Here is a 22,952-nt window from a genome sequence, read left to right as displayed (position 1 = left end):
TTTCCACTTTTCACCAACCGTCCTCTCACCATTATGATGGCCGTCAGCAGCGCCGTGCTTGCAGTCATGATGATGAGGCTGTCGATGAACCATGTGTACCAAATGACGCCGTTGTTGACCCCCATGGCTTTGAGGGTCTCTTTGAGACGCAGCTCCTTCTCCAAGACGATGCTCTTCACAGTCATAGACACTGAATAAATCCAGGCTAAGACCATGAACATGGGGAAGCAGCGGTTCAATGTGATCATGAAGCTGCAGAACAAGTGAGGCAGGAAAATTGATATCAAAATCCGTCTATCTGAGATGATTTTGTCTCTCCACAACAAACATCTTATGACGCTTAAGGAAAACAAACGTTCACTGGAATTGTTCAATACACTAAAGCGTTTAATGAAACAAGAAATTAAAAAAGATTTGTAATTAGATGCACAAAAGAATAACAGAACAACCTGGACTGTGGTCAGAAAACATTTTATAATCGGAATATGCAGCATACGTAATAAAATATACAGCATAAACCAGGTGTTTACATGCACTGTGTTAAAACATAACGTTTTTTTCTCCTATTTTTATTTTTTGACATTGAATTTGACTAAACTTTCTCAATTTCAGGTCAGTTAGGACTAACAAAATTATCTGAATTTGCTAAACAGCAGAATAGAAAAAGACAAAAAGTGACAGAAGGTTACCAAAAACAAAACCGCAGAAGGGATTGTTTATCTAAATGTTAAGAAGTATCAGAAGGAAACTTGAAAACACTTTAATCCGTGTGATGACATTTAAAAAAAAGGTTTAACTAGTTTATTTAAATGGACTGAACTTATATAGCACTTTTTCCAATCATTTTGGCCACTCAAAGCGCTTTACACTACAGTCACCCATTCGCACTCACAAACTGATCGGTAGGCAATTTGGGGTTAAGTACCTTGCCCAAGGGCACATCGACATGGGGCAGCAGGAATTGAACCTACAACCTTTCGATCACAAGACAACTACTCTACCCACAGAGCCACAGTCGCCTACATCAGCTGTATCACTGAAGATGGCTTAAAATTCACCTGTCTTATCTAAAGTAACTTAGATATGATCTATGTGAAGGAATTAATCCTCAGTACTTCAGGAAACCCGTTTGCATATCTTTATTACAGTAGCCAAAGCACCGATAGGTCAACTCACAGGTCATCGACGTAGCAAGGATATGGCATCTGCTGAACATAAACCCCCAGTGGCCAGTCATTTCCGGTGTGAAGCTTGATGATCCCATGTTCGATCATGTCTTGCAGGTACGCAAAGCCACCCCACAGGTACCTCTGGTCCTCGATGGGGTCCGCTCTGGGGCCAGGATCCCAGTACCTAAGACACATATTTTTAAATCAACTGAATTAAAACAGGAGGTTAAGAAGGTTCCTTTGATTTCTGATGGATATTTGATTAATTCAAAAAATCCCAAGCATTGATTTCATTCAAATATTTGCAACTAAAAGAAAATCCCAAAGTCTCTGGAGCCACATACAACACATGCGCATCCCCTTGATAAGCGGATAACTGTGAGACAGAGCTCTGTTACAATCTGATTACTCAATTGCATAGAGGCCAGACTCCCACTGGGTCCATTACGGCCCGTTGGTGAGCTGTAAACAGCTCAAAGTGCCTTCCGCTCCTGTTCACGGGGGATGTTGGCACACTGTCTGCCTATAAATGGGAGCTCAAACAAAACAGAAATGCGTATAAGTGCCGCACGTGAGGAGGATTAAAGGACGCATAATGAGTTTATGTGAACCACCAACAAAGTTTGTGAGACGCAATAAAAGCAGCTGGAGAGGATTTTCCCTCTCAGCGAGAATGTGACAAGTATATATGAAATGGTTCATTGATGTGGTGGCAACAGTAGGAAAAGCAACGAAAGGCCAAGGGACTGGATGAGTCTGATGCTGCAAGGCTGAACCTAAAGTCATATCAGTATTCTGCTGTTTAATATCAGGATTTTCTGTGGATCACTTACCTCAATATAAATAACTTTTAAGAAAATCAGTAAAATCACACAAAAGTCATTGGATATGCTTATGTCAGTTAGGAAAACAATGAATCTGATTTACAAGACACTTTATCTATACAAAACACTGGTAAAGATTTATAGGAAGCCTGAAAATAAATTGATCTAAATTGCAAAAAAAAAAAAAAAATTCAAGAAAATCCAACTATTACTTCTAGCCACAAACCCCTGAAAATCTTGCTGTTAGCAGAATCACATACTGGCAACCTTCAAATTCCTACAAACAAATGTATCTGATTTTTTTTTATATTATTATTCATTCCTGACTTGTTTAAGTTCATCTTGTGTCTGAACATTTTTATTTAGTAATTCACAATTTCCTGTTTCTATGGAGCAAAAATACAATCAGACAAAGAGAAAGAAAAGAAAAGAAAGAAAAATCATCAGAAAAAGAACGACTAACAAACATGCCCTTCCAGAAAGATCAAGTTTAGTTGATCTCCATGTGCCATAAAGATAAAGAAATTTTAAAATGCTTAAAGCAATTGTGCTGAGTTGTTATTGTCTCTATGTGCAGTGAGTTGGATAAGTAAAGTGAAAACTCTACAAAAAATGACCTCCTGGGGTCACTAAGTCTCCATGGAAACCAGTTAGATGTTATCTGCAAGCCTACTGGCTCACTGGGAGGCAAGGCAGGAAAAATACTTTTATGTCTTCTTGATTTTCTAATGTTTTATGTGCTTTAACAAAAAGTCTTCACATCGTCTAGTGTGAGCCAAAAGATTAAGTGTTAGGGTGCGGTGGAGGATCAGTGATGCTGTGGGTCAATGTTATGGTATCATGAAGTCTGTCATGAAATTCAGGGAAGAGATGAGAGTAAATAAGAGGATCCCAGGCTCTGTAGAGATCTGGCAAAAGGTGGTTACACAAAGTACATTGCTAAATATGGATTTCCCTCACCATTTAAGTAAGTATAAAAGAAGCTATATCATAATTTCATTTTAATAATAAATGCACAACAATCTGAAGTTGTACATTTTAGGTACCCCATGTCTACAGAAGAAAGAAGATGAAGCTTTACAGACCTGTCTTTAATCTTGTTGGTCCTCTCCACTGCGTCTATGTCCATGCGGATCTTGTACTGGACGTGTCGAGGAACGCTTGTGGTCCAGGGATACACGTCCATGAAAACCACACCTGCCCAGAACTTGTTCTCCTCCAGCAGGTGCAGAGCCTGATGAATCATCTGGGACTCATCCGCGTAAGCCACAAACTTATCCAGGCTGACACACTGCAGAGACACACATAGTTGGGAAGACGACTATGGATTTGGTGTTGTCAAAGTGGGAAGCTATTGTTTCAGATGACAGCAATAAATCTTTCAGATATAGCATTTTGTTTCTTCTTGCTGTTGTTTTTTTTTTTGTCCAGTGAAATGTACCAAACGCTGCAATAAAAATTTGTTCCTTGTTCCATTTGCTTAGCAGAGTCATGGTAATAATGTTTTTTTTTACATAGAAAAATCTCCATTCGCTTATTAAATCAGACAACACACATATATGACATTTCTAAAGGATTATTGCCCCTGAGGTCAAACACTAACTGACATTAAACAGGTTTTGTAGCATTTAACATGCAGAGCAGAATTGAACCTGCTTGTTCTTCCAGCAGTCAGCCCATCGATAAACACCAGTGACCTACTTTTACTGGCAGTTGTACACGACCTACTCTGTGTTTGACAAAATGCGTGAGGCATGATTTACTTTTCTTTCCTCATCTTCTTGGCCCTTTTCCCCACACATTCTGGTTCAAATTGTCATAATGTTTTTGTTGTTTTTTTTTCTCCAAAGAATCTTTCTCAACCTTTGGGTAATATTGTGTTCCTTATTAGTTTATTTTTGCTTGTATTTCTGTTTTTGATCTACGTTCTTGATATTTATCTTTATTAAAACATCATACTTGATGACTTTGAAGTTTTATATTGTTGTCTGATAGAGATCATTCTTGACTTGGCTGCACCTAAAGATGAATATTTGTTTTGTTTTGTTTTGTATTTCTAAGACAATGAAATCTAGAGTCTTTCCTGCTTGTGCTAAAATATTATTTTTTCACAATGGTGGGTTTGATTTTTTTATCTTGGAAATCTTTAGAATCCAGTGACTTTTTTATTGTGTCTTTTTAATTCTAATTAATTTAACACCAAATACAAGAATCAAAGGCTAAAACAACGCCTAGCAATATTTCTTATGGAGCTGAAATGGATTAGAAATTATTCATGGTCTTTAAATTTGAAAAGTGCGGTGTGAGTGCAAACAGGGCCATTCTGAAAATAATTCATGGTTTACAAATAATATCCGTTGCAATGATCTGTCTTTATCTTATTCATCAAATAGATCCACGTGTTTGTGCTTTTATTGCATTAGATAAGCCCACATTATGAGGAAGGAAACACAGCAAACAGGCCAGGTTTGAAATGTAAAGTATTGCTAAGGTTATAAAATAATATCACAGCCTTTGAACGTGTCACAAAGAACTGTTCAGCCCATAATTTAAAAAAAAAAATAATAATAATAATAATAATAATAATAATAGTATGAGGTCAGGGGGTCTGAATACAAATGCTCAAACACCATTTCACATTTATCTTTTAGATAAAAGTGAAAACCATGAATCATTTTCTTTCCAGTTGTCAATTAGGCACAAGTTTGTGTGGTAATATCACAAAAAAATCCAGCTAAGGTACATATTTGTTTGCAGATATAATGTGACAAAACTGTTGGGAAGGTATTTACTGTTTGAACTTTACTGGGAGTTCTCCTGGTAGCAGGGTATTTTTTTATTTCAGAAACACTTTTTCTTTAGAGTAAAGACGTTTGTTGCGCATTCTGTACGTATTATGCAAAGATAAATATGAAGATAAATAAACTGAACTCAGACATATTCATTACAGCACATATTTATGCAACTTTCACTTCACGCACTGTTCAACATAAAACATGCATGTTTGTCACACGAAGATTTTGTCTCCAGCTCATACAGAATCTTCTGCATATGAAATGTCTGAAGTCTCCATGTGGATTCCTGGCCCGAGTTTCTATTCATCTTTATGGGAGTACATCAATGCTCACTCAAAGGTAGATGTAGGAGAAAGGCCCTCAGTGATACACATGTTCCAGTGGAGTTGTAGTGTGAGAAACATCCACTCCTGACAGAGTGAGGGGACTTGACGTTAGCTGCCACAGCCGCCCAATGCACCAGCGCTAGCTGACAGCTGTATCTAATTGGCTAAATTGCCTGGTTTGTTTGCAGGACTCTGAAGGGTCCTGGCTCTGAGTGCTGCGACAAAAGACAGATTTAGATTCCTGCAAAGATAGGACTCTTTCTAAAACCACAACCCTCGGCTCCTTTTAAATCCCACAAGAGAGGGATGGAGTGAGTGAGGAAAGGAGGATAGAGTGATTTGTTCACTTTATGAAGAAGAACAGGGGTTGGTTTCAATGCTGAGCTGTACACTGAACCACGTCTGAGCTCCTGAGGAGGGTGACTCATTCCCACCTACCCTCTACTTTATCACCGGCTCCACAATGGAGGCGACGGAAGGAGGCGACAGCACACTTGTTCTCTCCACCTTTCAGGGTGACGGACAGGAGAGAACCTATAGAGCTGTGATAAGTGGCTCCATCTGTCTGAAAAGGCCTTGCTGCAACCTGAAGGAGCAGCTCTGACTGACTTCTGCTTGTACAGGCAAATAGGAGTTATTTGCACAAATCCCAGCTGCAGCAACGGGGCTCCTTACCTCTCCGTATTGGTTGAACATGCGTATGATTTGGTCAGCAACGTTAAAAATATTCCGCCAGTCCAAGTTTGGCATCCCCTCCTCCCTGTCCGCCTCTGGTCCGTTGTGCAGAAAGTTGAGAATGTCTCTAGTTGAAAACGCGCTTTCTACCAGACTGTCGTCCATGAAGTGCATCACTGTTGGGTTCCTCAAGGTATCCTGAGAAAGAAACAGAATAATAGAGCCTCATTAATTAGTTCTAAAACATAGGGCCTACATAGCACATGTAGCGCCAGGTTGAAGAAACTTTTAAGGGATTCTTTCCAGAGTTTAAGATTTATTCTGTGTATATCAAAAAATGTTTCCACCAAATGACCTCTACTTCACCTTTTGGCACTTATTGTTTAACATGTCCAGTAAAAGATGTGATCAGAACAACTGTCTCCGTACCCTGATCATGTTCATCTGGACGCTGTTGTTGAAGAAAGCCCAGAGCTGAGGTCCCACCTCCTCCCAGGCCTTGGCCATGTTCTGGAGCCTCTCCAGCTCCTCAAATGTTGTGTTAGCCTGGTCCCAAAAAGAAACAAGTCAAATTAGAGCTAAAACTAAAACATGTCTATCATTTGTTAAAAACACACACCAAGATGAGCTCCAGATTTGGAACAACAGAGCTTTGCTTTTCTTTAACTTTAATTTTTATTATTATTTATGTTTTCTTGATGCAGTCATGTTAACAGGCTTTAATGTGAAGACCAGCACTAGTTAGTGCAAAATGTTAAAATGACAAAATGTTAACAAGTTCATGGAGTGTAATTCTTTTGTGAGACTCTGTAGTTGCAGAGTTGCAGTAAAACCACATAATCTGACTGACGCAAACAGGTTTTGTTTGTACCTCTGGATGTCAGGCGAGGTCACGCTGTCTGGTTCAAGCTTCACAAGTTGTTTATACATCACAGAATTTAAATAAAGGACTGCAGTTGGATGTGTTTGTAACAAATAATAAGAACATGAGGTTTGCTGGTTTAAAAAACTCAATTTGTTGCCAGAGAAGCGCATTAACACCGACTTTATGAAACTTTTTGTGAACCCAAGGGGAGTTTTCTGGCAACGGATCACAGAACTGTTTGTGCTAATATGTCAGCAAGTAAGTAAGAAAACTTTATTGCATTTCTTTATTTAGCACATTTCAATATATAGAGATTGCAAAGTGTGTCACAATTGCAATTAAAACAGGAAAAAATAACAAAAATTGTACATGATCTTCACTGACAATAAAACAATCATTTTATAGTAATTTAGAAGCTGTAGAAACAACCAAACCAAGGTAAACTATAGCCTTTATTTGATATAAACTTTATAATCTTGGTCTTGACAAACTGCAAAGCCATAATCCACAAAATTTCTGCTACTAAAGCCCTTTTTATTTGTGTGTATAACATTACAAGGAACCGTTAAAACATAGAAAGGATCTAAAAAAGAAAAAAAAAAACAGCGAGGAAGACAAACTAACTTCCTGTAACAGTTGCTTGATATTGATGTGTTCTGTGCAAAAAGCAATGGCAGAGACAGATCTATTTACCTCCTCCACCCACACATTCAGTTTATTAATCTGATTTTCCTCTCCCCCGCAGACTTTCCCCACCTATCCTTTACATTCAGATTCAGGCCAGTTTGAGTTGGGGGTTGAGCGAGTAGAAAGACAGTAAGAGTGTTAGAGAGGAAAAAAAACTGAAAAAAGAGAGAAAGGGTGTGCAGAGGAAATGAAAGAGGCGAAGGGTCAGGCTGAAGGTGGACTCTCTTACGCTCTTTAATATCTGTCGGACGGCCGGGGAGTCGGGCGTGTACAGGATCTTTCCCATCAGCAGAGGCTTGACTGAATTCCACACAATCTTTGTGACGGGGTTGGACTCCAGGGTCTGCATCAGGGAATTACAAAACGGAGCTGTGGGCAGAGAAAAAAGAAGGAATGTTGGAGGGAGGGGGGGGGATTACTTATTCCAAGAAGAAAATTACTAATAAAATACAGTTGGTTAAAGTGTGAGAAAAAAAAAAGTATTATTGACACTTCTGCTGCAACCCTGAACTCCTTCAACTCAACTTGTCCTATGCAGACACAAAATAATCATGTTTTCACTTGCTAAACTTTTTCGCATTTTGTCAGGGTAAAACTGCAAGCTTCAATGTATTGGGACTTAAAGTAGTTCATAATTATGAAGTGAAAGAAATGTATTTTGAAAACAGTTTGTGTCTAGCACACGTATTCAGCTACCCTGAACCACCTTTGACCTTCTGTGATTTACTGTATGTCTCTATCAGCTTTGCTCCTCCAGAGGCTGCAGTTGTTCCTCATTCTTCTTTGTGAATCAGGTAAGACTCCATCAGATTTGATGCAGATTGTAATCAAGAATTTTTTTTTATTTTTTATTTTTTTGTTGCAAATTCTTTTTGTCATATGAACCATTGCGTCGCAGATCTCACTGCATGTTTAGGGTCATTTTCCTGCTGGAAGGTGAATCTCCACCACAGTTTCTAGTCTTTTGCAACCTCTGAGTTTCTTCTGATGTCATCTCATATTTATTCCCCCTGACTTGTACGTTGTGTCGTTTACTCTTCAGGATGGTGTTTTGTCATAAATGTTATCTAAAAAAAACACAACAAAATAATCCTTTGAGTCCTTCGCAAAGGAGCTGAATTTATAAAGATTTAATTATGCATAAATGGACACTATTTCCTCGTCGGTGACCTCTGGAGGCAATTGGGTATACTGGATTTTATTTAAGGGTATTAATGTAAAATGGGCCAGATGCAAGTACCCCTCTGCAATCATGTATTTTGTGCATGTCTGTTCCTCTGTGACGTGAAGTCCCATTAAACACAATGGTATTTGCGGCTTCTCAGTAGGAGCTTTTCATTACATTTTATATGGAAGGAAGTGAGACGGTTCACGTTGGCTAAGAGAAGGACAAGCTGCTATGCATTTCTTTGTGACAGGAGCTTTTCAAACTCTCCGTTTAGCTGCAGCCCTTTCTTGTCATGCATGACCTTTTGAAGCATGGAAACCAAAGAGGAAAAGAAACCCGGCTAATAAATAGAGCAATGTGTGCTTTTTCCAATAATGCTCTTTCAGTTTAATCTTCAAGTTTTGATACGCAAGAATTAAACTGGGTGCTTACAGCACTATAAAAATATGAAAGTGCATTTCTTTGAAACAGACTTGGAGTAATAAAACGACCTTAAAATATCCACGGAATTCTCCTTGAACTGAACTTGTTTGTTTCCTCGAATCAAATTTGAGAAAATAAAAGCATTTTATATGGAAGAAAAAGCACAGAAAAGTTTCCTGAAAACTGATCTTTTCACACAGTAACACAATGGATGCGATCGGCCTGTTGACAAAAAGAGCTTAACTAAACAAATCGTTCATGACTTCTTTACTTACTGGTGGCGTCATCGTACACATAGTTGTGATTTTTGCTGCCGTTCACCCCCAGGAACACCTTGTAGTTGTTGTCTTCGTACCAGTTGAAGGACAGCACCCTGGAGCCCCCTCCCTCTGGGTATCCGCAGAACAGGCTGGACACCCCGGACATCAGCTGGGTGAAGGAGGACGGACCCCCAGCTTGGAACAGAGAGGAGGCCACCCTGAGGAGATCCTGAGAGCTCTCTCGTTTCAGCAGCTGTGGAAGACACAAAAAAGGACAAATAGCCTTCATGTGTTCGCTCTGTTATTTACCGTATTCCTCAAGCAGCAGCGCTACCTGGACAGAGAAAATCTCCATTTTTGTTTGCTAACCTAAAATCAGGAATACTCTACAAATAGGATATTTCTTGTAAAATGTTATTTTTCTCTGAGTGGTCAGAATTGTATCGATCAGGACGCTGCAAAGACCACTGATATTCTCTGTAATGTCATTTATTTTGATTATCTTAAGAGCCGTCTGCACCTGCTGCTGTCCTCCTACTGTAAAATGGCTAACACAAAGCACATGTAGTTTCTATAGATGTGGAAAAGTCCACTCACATGTAAGCAAGTGCAGCAAATGTCATCAGATCTCTGTTTGTATGCGCCAAACTTATCAAATGACAGGAAAATATGATTCTACTGACTAAAGGGGTTTGCACAAATGTATTGTAGCACATGCAACATCGCGTATAAAAAATATGTATTTTATCGAGGTGAATTATTTTAATCACTCAATATAAGTTTTCAAATAAAATGTTGGATTTTTTTTTTTCAAACTTTTATCTTTATGGTGTGAAATTATTATGCGAGATACATTTACTTAAAAATTCTTCTGAGAAAAAAAAAAGATATTTCGCTATTGTCTAAAATAAAGCAAAGTAAGGTCACCTGAGCTCACCTGACCTTGAAGACATTTAGTCTTCTCACCAGTGCTGGAAGGTCAGAGTAAATATCCTCCGTCCTACACTGCCTTCACCAGGGTAAATACATGTTTTTCACTCCTTGGGAACCTAAACAATTATTTCTGAGGCGTCTGACCTTTACCAGGTAATTGCATTCATGGTAGGGATATTTACGTTGCTCATATTCATTCATGCCCTGTGAGCTTCGTTATATAAACGATCACATGAAAACAATAGTTTGAAAGATAAGCAAACATGCTGCTCAGACGCCTCTCCTCACATGATGAGGATAGCCATGGGGACGGGCCAAATATCCTCCTATTGACGAGACAAAAATAACTTCATGCAAGTACAATCTTTTCCCCAATGTGCATCGTTTCCTCCCTAAAGCATTATAAGCTGGAGGACAGAAAGTTTTCCCTCCAGACATCACGTTGCTGTTGGAAACTTACCCTTTAAACAATCTAATGCAAAAACAAATATTCAGAGAGGTAGACTTCTCCTGAGGGTAATTACAATTAACCTAATTTTGTCAGCAAAATTCTCGAAAGTGATTTATTGCCATTTTCCATACAGCATCCTCAAAGCTGCACCTTGTAAAAATGCACACATGAAAACTCTCACACACGGTCTGACACGCCCCTGATTTTGGCCTCGCTAACTCCCTCTTCCTTCATTTTGTCAAATGTATTATTTCTCACACACACGCCGAGCTGAAAACACACATAGGTAATGGGGTAATGAGAATAGCTGGCTCGCCTTTCCGTCACCGCGGTGACACAAAAGGTCCCACCTACAGGATGTGTCACCTCGAAGGAATGTCCCTTTCCCCCCTCTCTTTCTACGGGCTACATGCACCTCCCACCAGTCTCTTTCTTTCTGTCATCCCTTGCCGAAGTGTTTCTGGGATGTACTCCCTCCTGGGACAAAGAGAGAACGTGACGGAGCACACATCTCATCCCAGGTGTTTTAGAGGTTAGGATTTTTTCTTTTTGAGCTTTCAAAAAACCTTTAGAAGCTTCCGCAATCTTGAATTGGCAGAAAACAGTAGAATTAGACAGAGAAAGCAGAGTTGTTTTGCATCTCTCTCCCGTATCTGTTTTCAGAAAATCAGTGAGGCAATAGCAAACTCTGGTCAACCAAACATCCAGAAACACAGTACTCCTATTAGTTGTTTGAGGTTCTCCTGCATTCCCTCTAAGATGATGTTAGTTCCAATTGATAAAAAAACACAAAAATGCTTTCGTCACGGTGTTGCCGATACTGGCATATTGAAAAATAAATTACATGTCTATCAAAAAGTAAATTATTGGGAGTTTTTTTTTTTTTTGAGTGGTTGTGGAGAATGTTACTTTTTCTATTTATATTTTACTTTTATGTCAAACTGACAGAAAGTTTCAGTGTTCAATAAATGATCTTGACTGATTATTATTAGTTCAAAATAATCAAGTTGTCGGTTACACTTTCAGTGTCAAGCGTCTGGTATGCCGATGTGAGTGACTCTTTATCACCACAGACAGCATGGGCAGAGGGGGATATTAAGCAATATTACTACTGGGCCATTGTGAGTACGCCATTTATAATTCTGATGTATTTTTATGTTAGAATTTTGTGCAGGATATTATCATTAATATTATTGTTAACTTGTTTATGTACATATATAAATATTTTTACACTTTTTGATCTTTTGTGTGAACCTAAATACCTTGATGCTGATATTACACCTGAATTTCCATATTTTTAGACAATAAATGCTCTTTCCACTCTGTTATATTACTGCAATACCTACGTTGTCGTTGCCTTTTTTACAAGGCATGTGTGGTATACATAGCTCCAACAAAATATAAAGATATGCACATTTTGAGTGACATACTGTGAGAACATTATAGTTGCTTCTTTTATTTGAATTGAACATATACTGTACATATTTAGAGTGACCTCCATAAATGCCTGTGGGGCATCCTGGATGCGATTAGTAAGGATTTTGTGCGTTGTGTCGTGCTTCTGCGGGGGGGGGGGGGGGTGGGGGGTGGGTGGGGGGGGGGTGGGGGGGTGTAGGGGGTGGTGGTGGGGGTGGGGTGGGGGGGTGGAAATTTGGGTCAGTATTGTTGAAAACATTTGGACTGGGCCATCCCTTGTGACTAACATTAGGAAGGTTTTGCAATGCAAAAACGTTCATTCAGCTGGAATTAGTAGGTTTTTATGTTACTATTCTCTTCCTGGAATATTGCAGTGTTACATGAAAATGTGTTGTCACTCTTGCATTTATAATAAAGAAGCTTAACAGCCAAAAACTGGGGATGAGCAACTGTGTTGAATTTGCAAACAGTTGTGTCTGCGAAGGCTCCTGAGGCCAATTTATTTCCAAGAAACTGAATGAAAGTATTTTGAGTGTGCATGCCAAGGAGAAAATTAAGACAGAAGGGGTGTGGGATGCATGACAACATTTCAACCCTGTTGTATACGCAGTGCTTTTATATACTACAGTTCCTGTTAGATGTGCTAAGCCTATTTAGCCAACATGGGCATTAATCTTACATTATTAATGGGCTCTTAATAGTTTAATTTAAAACTTTCATTTTCCAAGTTTGATATGATCTTATGTAGAACCCACTTTAATTTATTTTAAGACAAGATTATTCTTAATTTACTATGGCTTTAATGTAAATTAGACAAGGCCAAAGTTAAACATACAGCCTCAAACATTATGCTCTCACTAATATTTGGTAAAATACCCCAAAGTAAATTTCATCTGTGGCAATCTACAAGCTTCTGACAGTAATCTGGTACAGATTAAAAGGTGCATCACATGCTCTTATTTTACATTCATTTTTAGACGGGTCATTAAGTTAGATTTTCTAGAAACGATCATTTCTTTGTAAGAGCTGATCATCTTATTTTCCTGGCTCATTTCCAATTTTCTCTGGGTGGAGAGGTTATCAGTGCACATGTATTATTTAACTGCATGTGAAAACCACATGCATATAGTGTGCATGCATTCACAAGACTTTAGGCACCCCTCTGCTTCCCATGACTTTACACACTACTAAGATAGATTGGTCACCTGCACATGTAACCCCCTGCATTATAGAGACCATCCCTCAGGCCCCTCTGGAACGACGTCTTAACCACAGAGAAGCGGAAAAGGCGAGTTTCCTGCAGAACTAAAAATACTGATGCCTCTGAACCCTGCATGACTCATGAGAAGAAGAGGACAAGCAGACGAGAGTGCAGAAGCAGAAACGCTGTGATTACTTACAACTTGGATCTTCTCTGACGCTCCTTTGAGAACCAGACCCCAGTAATGTAGATCGATCCCCTGGCTGTCCAGAACCTGAGGCATCTGTGAAAACAAAGTCACAAGATGCATGAGGGAGGGAAAAATACCAGCAGAACAGGAATAAAATGAGTTAAAATTAGAGATGTCAACACAAGTGTCCTTTTGTTCTTCTTTGTCAAAACAATACGCACATGTTTAATATTGCATCATGGGATAGGTTTAGACAGGAGATTACAGTTTATTAACTACTTTTAAATGCTGGAAACTTCTAAGAAGTGTTTTTATTCCAAGGAAGGAAACTTTTTTTTTGCATGCTTTCCTTGTACATTTACAGGAATTGCAATTAGCAGCCTACTGGAACAAAGGCTAATCAACCTAACAAATTCATCCCAATGCACCGTTTATCTACTAAACAAAGGACCTGAGCTATTTTTTTAGCCAATCTTAAAACTGAGATCAATCATTCGATATGAAATCAAAGCAGCTCTACTCTCTACAGAACGTCCTCAGAGGGTTTGTGTTTATGGGAAAGCATTAGCAGAAGGTGTTAGAAATCGCCTGGTCAGAGCTAACTGCCGAGGGTATAAGGAAGCCCTGTGTGCCAAGGCAAACACATAGATGTGATATCCTTCCTCCTGCATTCCTCGTGCCTGCATTTCAATGAACGAAGGAAGGAGTGAGGCAGCGTGGCGAGGGCTGGGGAGAGAAAAGGCAAAGGGAATAGGAAGGGAGGAGTAGATAGGCTGATGGAGAAGGGAGTCAGGAGCGTAACGATGGTGGAAAAGATAAGCCAGGGGTCATTAGAATAAAAGTAAAAGGGTGTGATTTAAATATTTGCATTTCAAATAAATCTAGTGGAGGAAGCGTTACACCCTTGAGCAAAGTTACATTTTAGACGTTTCAATTGCAACAACAATTAATGACACGTGCGTTAGATGTGCTTTAACTGTGTGCTCCGAAGGTGCCTGGGTCAGAGTAGAGCAGAGTCGAACTTTCTGGGTTACATGCAGAAAATTAGCAGTATTACCAGAAACTTCATCCACACAGAGAAACGTGGTGGTATCAGAACCATACTGTAAGGAATATGTCACTTCAACAGTCCACTAAATCCCCTTTTGGCATGGGAGCCAGTAGAGAGCGATGTTTTATGTTTTGATGTAGAGAAGAAAGTGGGAGAACAGATGAGTGTGTGACACACAGCCTCTGGGGAAGAGCATGACTAATGGTAGGTTAATTGCTAGTTGCTAGTCAAGCTGTACTTGTTTTCCCTTCCTGTGAAGAATAACCGTTCTAGTGTTCAGCCGCCTCTTCCATGCTATTGCTCTGTCAGCTTGGTGGGACCAGACAGGAGGCTGTCACCACCAAAACCAGCCAACGCTGACACCAGCCAAAGTTCTTTCTACTAGAATTCAGAGATCTCTGTTCTGGGCGGGAAGGTAACAGCAGGGAGAAAAGCCAATTGAAGCCAAATACAGTGAAGCTTCTACAAGCAGCTTCTGAAAAAATGAAACTGAGATAGAGGTTTTCCATCCAGCATGACAGTCCCACTAAATACACAACAAACATATGAGCAGAGCTACAATGTGACTGGTGAGCTAAGCTTTTACATGTCAAAAAAAAGTCAGGACTTAAATCCAGTCACAGTCTGCGGCAAGAAAGTTTATACTCACAAGCCCTTGCAATACAATCTGACTGAACTTATGCTTTTTAAAAAGGTGTTTAACGGGAATGTCAATTCTAATCAACTCTGTACTTATAATTTTTTTATTTACAACACTTTTTGATGGTGCATCACACAAATGGCAATAAAAAAAGCATGGAAGTTAGAGGCTGTAATTTGCTATAATTCTACTGGGTTCAAGGGTTCTTAATCAGTTCATCCACCCTAACATGTCTCAACAACACAAAAGAAAAGAATGTCTCATTATAAATGTAAACTGTTTTACAACTTAGTTTTTCTTGGATGGTTTCCAAATAAAGCCTAGTTTCACAGTAGCACAAGTCTGCAAGGATACATTTTAAACTGATTAATATCTGAAGCACAACAAGGTGAAAAGAGAACTAGCAATAATGCGGTGAAGCACAGCGGTAGGAGTGTGATAATGGGGAGCCACTTGAGTAAAGAGGGAAAAGGGACGTTTCCAGAAGAGGGAATCATTAATACCTGTTGAAATAAATGCAGACTGACTAGTTTAGTCTTTGTCTGAAGCCAACAGGAAGAAGAGGAATAATACAACAAAATAATCTGAAGCTTCCTGCCAACATCACTGTTGGATTTCTAAAGAAAAGCAAAGTGCAACCTGAAAGTCAGCCAAGTGTCACTCATCTTGAATCAGATAGAGTTCCTTGTGTATTTATTTTTTATTTTTCCAGAAATCAATCAACAATCCTCATAGAAGCAGCTAGAAATCAACAGCAAGAGGAAATATTTTCAAACATGTGCAACACTTTTTTACTTCTGGGTTTGGCTGTTGCTGGAAATTGTGTACAGTAAACTGCTTCTGCGCAGAAGTCTGTATGAATTCATGAAGTATTTGCAAAGATATTCTAGATTGTTTTGCACTACAGAGACTGCAGTTAGACAACAAGAATTAAACTAGTCTAAAAGGAAAAGTGCTCATCTATAAAGTCTCCCAAATGTAAAAACAATTTAAATATTTTTGCAATTGCAACTGAAAAGTGTACAGGAATTAGGTAACTGTTTTTTGTTTGTTTTGTTTTGGTTTGGTTTTTTCATTAGATTTTCTGCAAACCTTAAAGCAAAGCGTGCTGTGAGCTTGAATGAACTAGTTAGGCGACACGTGATGGTGGAGTACCAGATGCAGCATGCTCTCTTATGGAATGCCCAACAGGTTGTATGCACGTCCAAGCTAAGCCCATTAGCAAAACAGGCCAATGCGGATAATGCCATATGAATTCCCTGAGCCAGTCAGATGACTCACCTGGCCTGAACCTGAATACCTGCATATACTAATAACCACAGGGTGTCATCACAATAAAAAAAAAAAAAAAAGAAGACAGTTCAATCAGTTTTGTAGTTTGTAGCTTGATTTTGCCTTATCTTTACTTTTCATTTACAAGTTTCCTCAAAATACCAGAAATACATTTGTTTTCTTTGATCATGTGCACTTGATGAAATAAAATAAAACAAAATAAAATAAAAGCTCTCATTCAAATTCCAGGAAACTATAAATCCAGGTAGAACAAAGGTGGCTGGATCAGTTTCACATTCACGAAACATGATAGCAAACCTCAACAAGGAAACATCATACATGGTTTCATTTGCAGTGAGACACGCTATGTTGTGGACAAACCAGCACTGACTCATTTACTAAAACAATTACTTCTGACAGCGCGGGGAAACTAGCTGGTAATCTAACATATATTTGTTTTCAGTTGCTAATAAAAACTCTCTGGTAAGATAGTTTTCTTATATCTTGTACATTATCACACAATGTTACGCTACAACCAACAAAAATCACTTAAGCTCCGTCGGATTGGACTGAGAGTGTCGTTAGGCACCATATTTCAAGTCTGAACGTAGATTCTCAATTGAACCGCGTTCTGGTCTTTGATTGGGCCATTCTCAGGTTTCAGGTCACATCTGTTCTGGAAGGCGAAATTCCTTCGTTTTTTCTACCAGCCTGTAGCAGCTTCTCTGACCCCGCTGCAGAAAAGCATCTCCACAAAAGCTCATCTATCGTTACACATGTTGCCCAAAAAGTTCAATGTTGATGAAATGCAACCAAAGGATCTTCCATTAAATATTTGCTGTGAGATCAAGCACAAATAGGCCTTGGTCAGACTTGTGAATGTACAGCAAACAGGTGGCCAGTCCTTCCACCTGACCTCTGGCTCTCTGTAGCTTCTACAGTTACTATGAATCCTTTTGGTCATCTCTAATCTGTTCAATCAGTTTTGTTGGATGACCTTGTCTTGTGCCATTTTTGAATGATTGATAAAACAGTGTCCCATTACACCACTATTGCAAAGAATTAACATCGGCTTAAGACTGCTTTAAAATTCTGTGCCTGGGTTTACATGAAGCTGTTTCTTTACAAATGTCCCTCATATTTATATGTGTGGTACATTTTCAGCAAAAAGGCAGTTCAAAGTGCTTTACATCAAAAAAACCATAAAGAAACTTTTAAAGACTGAAATTAAATGATTCAGGGGGGTAGTCTTCTAATTAGGAGACTCCTGAGGGAAATCAGTTTAAACGGATTTTATTGATGGCATCAAAAATAAAAATTCTGAAAAGTTTGATGCTCATATGTAAAAAAAAAAAAAAATAAGTTAACAATCACAAATCATTTTCCTTTTATTTCACAATTATGGTCACTTTGTGATGGTCTCCTGCACATGAAATTAATTCATTTAGGTTTACGGTTATAAGCTGAGAAAATGTGGTGTGTTTTTCTGCAAACTAGGCGCCGTAACACACAAACTGCACTCACCAAGCTTCGATCTCAATGCTTGTTCTTGCAAAAGCATGCATTCCCTTTTTAAAAAACTCCAGCATGAAAGCGCCTCACACCATTAGAAAGAATGTGTAGCCTTAAGTTTGAGTGGGAAGATAAATGATGGCAGTGTGTGGAACCACAATTACACCTGCTGCCATGAGATTGCACTCCTCCAGACTCTGAAACTGTGAAATGCCTTTTAAAGTTCCTCCTAAATTGCCATTCAGATGAATCATAAAGGTAACAGCAAAGGAAGGCATTCATGAGAAAAAAGACTTTGAAAAAATAATTTTTTGCCAGTCTGCATGAAAATAAACCAAAAGGGAGACTTCACACTGTCTGCATACATTGCAGCAGAAACATTGCCAGGGGGTTTAATAGGAGGAACTGTTTTGTTGAGAAATTTCACTTTTAAGTAAACCACTAACCAGTCTGAAGATCTTGAAGAAATCCAGATTTGCATAAAGGATGTCTTCAATCCTCTGCAGTCTTTGCTGACTGAGGGCACACATGGCATTGCGCACCCCGTGGAGTCCCATTCGACTGGGGAAGATGATGAAGCGCTCCAGCAAGGCCTGGCTGCACGCTATGTCTTTCAACTGTAGGTCTGGGACACCAAAAGCAAACTGGGAAACACAAAAAGAAAGGGAAAAACCTGCTCAAAACATGTGCATTTTAAAGAAAACACATTTTTAGGATTTCATTAAGCAGACTTGTTCCGAAAGAAAGAAAGGCCCACCATAAAACTAGTATTGCACCCACACCTAATGCTTCTTTTATCTCTTTGGCCTAAGGCCAGGAGACAAGGTTTGACCTCTAGGTGATGGAAGCTGAACTCTCTTGACTTAAAAAGTTTAATTGACCGTCCAGGTCGCTGACCCTTCTCTGTCCAAAAAGAGGATTTCAAGTTTCTTGGTGTTATATTCACAAATAATGGCTGGATGGAGCAGGAAATGGACAGACCGATTTGGGGATTGTCCGCTCAAGTGCAGGAAATGTTCCAGTCTATCGTGGTGAAAAACATTTTGAGCTACAGGTTTTGGTTTACTGGACAGTCTGTGTTATTTTCTTCTATCTTTTTAACCAAGTAAGTCGATTAAGAACCAGGTCTCAATTGGTTGAGAGGTGGCAGATGCTGGGAGTTTCGCACTACCCAAAGGTAGACCCAGAACCAGCCCAAGGGAACAGATAGTCCTTCTATTATGACAAAATCTTAGGATCCTCCAGAATGAGCTGCAGAGTGTAACCAGGGAGGGTTCCTACCTGGACCTTGTACCCCCTGCCAACCAAATCTCAAGTTTTTCCGTAGAGCATCCTGACACAGAGGTTAAAGTTTTACCTGTTCCAGACGTAGCTGGGCATTGACGAGCTGGTAAACAATAGACTCCGAGAGGCCTGCGTCTCTTAGCAGGAAGGCCGTAAGGATCTCGTCGTCCTTCAGAATGTCATCAATCTTCAGCCCACGGCCTAAAAGGAAAACCATTAACATTGATAGTGAAAGATCAGACACACGCAGAACAATATTGGCCAGAGCAACACTGGATAAGGAAATGATTCACAGGAAAACGTTAGGCCTGGTTATAAACAATCATTTTCAGGAGAGCATTGGCTATTATCCTGACTGAAGCATTCCTCGTTTTTCTGTTTACCTGCAGCGGCGTACGGATTGTTGCGCAACGTGTCCATAAAGTTTGAGAAGGACGCCATCTCACGCCAAAGCCTGCCGTACTGCCGGACCTCTGTCTCATTGAGCAGAAGCTCCTGGATGTCAGCGTAGAATCGTGCCAGTCTAAAGTTTGTCCAAAATAACAAAACAGCTTTAAATAAGTGCTTGCTCACAGTGAATTTAAGAGTGCTGTTTTGACCTTACACAGAGTTGTTATAGTTGGAAACGACGCCCGGTGACTCTCCCTGTGTTGGGTATCTGAAGCAGGGGTTGTTAGCGTTGCAGAAGATTCCCTGAATCCAGGGGAGAATCCCTGCCGATGGCAAGGCCTTGTTGGGGAAGTGACCTAAAGAAACAGACATTCAGAGGGAATGTCAAAGCTCAGGATCTGATTATTAAAGACTCTCCAAATGGGCTGCCCTGTGTTATTCGTTCCATGTAAAGAACTGCAGCAGATATCAATATGTTTTCATAGATGAGGGTGAGTTAGCAGAGAAAGCTGCTGGTGATGAATTTCAGCAAGAAGTTCCTTCTCACATTCATGCTGCTGGTAGAGAGGATTGGCCTTCCTCAGCCACACCAGACCAATGAATAACAAGACGGGCCAGAAGATCTCCACCAGGAAGCGGATCTAAAGAGAAACAGTCCATTACTGGGAAGCACTAAAACAACATAAAACACAACCCTGGAAGCTTAAACGATGCTGCATCATGAAGAATTCTGTTTGGGATGTTTCAGTGCATGGGCTTTTTCAAAAACCCATGTACAAGCTTTATACCTTCTGCCTTTTGCGAAGAGTCCAGTTCTTCCATAGTAACAGGCGGATTTGGGAGCCTGTCTTCATCGCTCTGCGGCTCAACCCCTGGACGGGGTCATCAGACTGTGAAGAATCTGCAGAGACAAAACGTTAGCGGCGAGCGGAGCAGCTATCAGTGAGAAGGGGTCTGAAATGGTCACACCGTGACATGACGCATGGGATTAACGAGGGATTATTTACAGTGTCTTGCAAAAGTATTTAAACCGGTTAAGCTTGAATGTCTTTTGTGAGAATTTTATGTGATAGAGGATGAAGTGAAATGATAAAAAGCTTTTAAAATATTCTAAAATACACCCCTCAGGATTAAAGTACGTTACTGTTTAAACTGCTGTACAGTATATTATTTGTATTTATATAAATATATTTCTATTTTTTATATTTATAAAGTAACTGAATTGAAGAAAACAGGTCAATTAGGTTAAGTAATTAAATTCTCGCCAATATAATCACCTGTGTTTAATAAATATAGTGGGGGATTTCATATTTTTCACTAATAAATGCACTTGCTGACAATATAATGAAAGGATTCCACAAAATAAAAAGATTCAAAAATTGCACTGAATAAAAAAAAGTGTACTACTACTTTTTTGTATATTTGCATCAGTGAGAGCACAAAAGGTTCAAGAAATTAGCTCATCGTCAGTTTTTATTAGCTCATCATCAGTTTTTATTTCACATTATGCCGGACGAACAATAACTGAAGCATCTGATTGTTAATGAGTTCAAATTTATGTGTGTGAACCAAAGTGAGCACAAGAAACCCAAAATCATGATGTACCTGCTGTGGCTGCTGGAGCTGAAATAACTGGTGATGATCAAAGAGGTCATCTCTAGAACGTAAGTAGTGCAAATTTGTTTATGTTCTTGTTCAAAATGTTCCATCTGATTGTGGCCATATATCTTTGCCACTGTTTAATTGAGTAAATGTTAAATTTTGCAATATCTCCTTGAATGCGATTCTGATTCGGCTTCATTCTATCTGAATTTCAGTACATCGGAGACAGAAATGTTACTTTAACATTTAAGTAAGTGCATGGTGGGTCATTTGAGTCTATCCGCCCTGGGTGCTGTCACCATAGTGGTGACAGCATCATGCTGTGGGAATACTTTTTTCAGCTTGCAAAGGGAAGCTGGTCAAAGTGGATGCAGCTAAAAAAAAAAAAGGGGGCAAACCTGGTAGAGAGGCTGCAAAAAGATGTAATCCTAAACATGCAGACAGAGCTATTAGGGACTGATATATTGTTTGTTAGAATGGCCCAGTCAAAGTCCAGATGTAAATATAAAAGAAAATATGTGGGGGAAAAAAAACTATCAACTTGATGTTCACAAACTCTTTGAATCAAATCTGAATGAAATTTTAACTGTTTTGCAAAGACGTATCGGCAAAAATTGCAGCTGGATGTGTAAAATTAGAAGAGAGATAAGCCCAAAGATTTCCAGTGTGTGGTGGTCCTGATCACTAACAGTTATCAATTTATTTTCTCTATAACCACCTGTCATCCCTCTTCAACTGAATATTATACGAACAGTTCAGCCTTTAAAGCATGAATACTTTTGGACGCACCTGCAGAAAGTAAAACAAGTCACAGTGAAGTAAAGCGCCTTCTGCTAATGAAGCTTTTTAATTGGAAACATAAAAGTTACGAGCGAGAAAGAGACAAAAATCTTGAAACAGAAAAAGAGCATTTCCTTTATTAGCTTACACAGAACTAACTGAAGGGCTTGTTAGCTTTACTCTCTCAGAGTCATTGTTTGTTTCACGCCAGCCTTGACCTTGTTTTGGATGTGACCCAACTTTCGATCCAACTTGATTGTAATAGGCCTTACTGTTAACGCTGGAATTGTCTTGACTCACACCTTTAAACCACTTTAAGTAAAGCCTTTGGAGGTGTTCCTAAGAAACGGCTCCTAACCCTTACTGAGCCATTGTTTCATCCAACTGTTACTCCAAAACACAGTTGCTGAGGAAATTTAAGGATGACTTCATGTCTGCATTCACATGCCACCTGAATGACAACTACAATTTAAACCCGATCCCCTGATCCGTCATGAGTTTGTTTTGTTTTTTGTCCCCCCCGAGAAAGAACAAATTAATTTTGGAGAAATCAATCCCTATGCACAAGTTATTCACAGATGGAGCATCACATAGCGCAAGAACATGTCCAGTAGATTACTGGACATACCAGATGGAGAATACGGGCAGACCAACACTTGTGAAGAGAAAAACAAAAGGGGAACTGCAGCTAGAAAACAGAGGAGGCTAAAAGCTGTTATTATGTCTGAGTTCTCGGAAAGCATCTTCTTACTCAAAACACAAATTACACACAACAGGATTGCTTTGCACACAGCTCTGCAGAATTCAGGTTGAAATTACCCCACAAGCATGTCGCAACCTATCAAAGTAACTTAAACAACAAGCGATACATTACTTCAACTATGTCAGCAATAACAAGCGCACTCACACACACATTCACACACCTGTCGGGTCTTGTAAGGTGTTTCAAATTCATCAGTTTGATTCTCAGGCTTACCTTCTCACCGGATCACAACAAAGTCGAGCAACATCAAGAAAAACGGGTTCACAAATAAGCTG

At 39.4% G+C, this 22,952-nt stretch overlaps 1 protein-coding gene across 1 annotated transcript in view; it reads right to left on the bottom strand.

Annotated features, from left to right (window-relative positions):
• Positions 1 to 20,429, bottom strand: part of LOC106933670 (retinal-specific phospholipid-transporting ATPase ABCA4-like) — a 43,901-nt gene extending 23,472 nt beyond the window's left edge. The window contains exons 1-14 of the mRNA XM_015013062.2: positions 20,321 to 20,429; positions 20,080 to 20,173; positions 19,747 to 19,888; positions 19,526 to 19,665; positions 19,216 to 19,343; positions 18,305 to 18,502; positions 13,393 to 13,476; positions 9,208 to 9,445; positions 7,571 to 7,710; positions 6,219 to 6,335; positions 5,790 to 5,987; positions 3,079 to 3,284; positions 1,177 to 1,353; positions 30 to 252 (exon numbers count right to left, since the gene is read on the bottom strand). Of these exons, the coding sequence (XP_014868548.2) occupies positions 30 to 252; positions 1,177 to 1,353; positions 3,079 to 3,284; positions 5,790 to 5,987; positions 6,219 to 6,335; positions 7,571 to 7,710; positions 9,208 to 9,445; positions 13,393 to 13,476; positions 18,305 to 18,502; positions 19,216 to 19,343; positions 19,526 to 19,665; positions 19,747 to 19,888; positions 20,080 to 20,173; positions 20,321 to 20,386 (2,151 nt within the window). The 5' untranslated portion in view covers positions 20,387 to 20,429. The remainder of the gene's footprint in view (positions 1 to 29; positions 253 to 1,176; positions 1,354 to 3,078; positions 3,285 to 5,789; positions 5,988 to 6,218; positions 6,336 to 7,570; positions 7,711 to 9,207; positions 9,446 to 13,392; positions 13,477 to 18,304; positions 18,503 to 19,215; positions 19,344 to 19,525; positions 19,666 to 19,746; positions 19,889 to 20,079; positions 20,174 to 20,320) is intronic.
• Between the last annotated feature and the right edge of the window lie 2,523 nt (positions 20,430 to 22,952).

The sequence above is a fragment of the Poecilia mexicana genome, unplaced genomic scaffold (genome assembly GCF_051168715.1).
Source record: "Poecilia mexicana isolate PSO_F unplaced genomic scaffold, ASM5116871v1 scaffold_17, whole genome shotgun sequence".
Lineage (NCBI taxonomy): Eukaryota > Metazoa > Chordata > Actinopteri > Cyprinodontiformes > Poeciliidae > Poecilia > Poecilia mexicana.
Note: the sequence above shows the minus strand (reverse complement) of the source record. Positions and strands in the feature narration are given on the sequence as shown.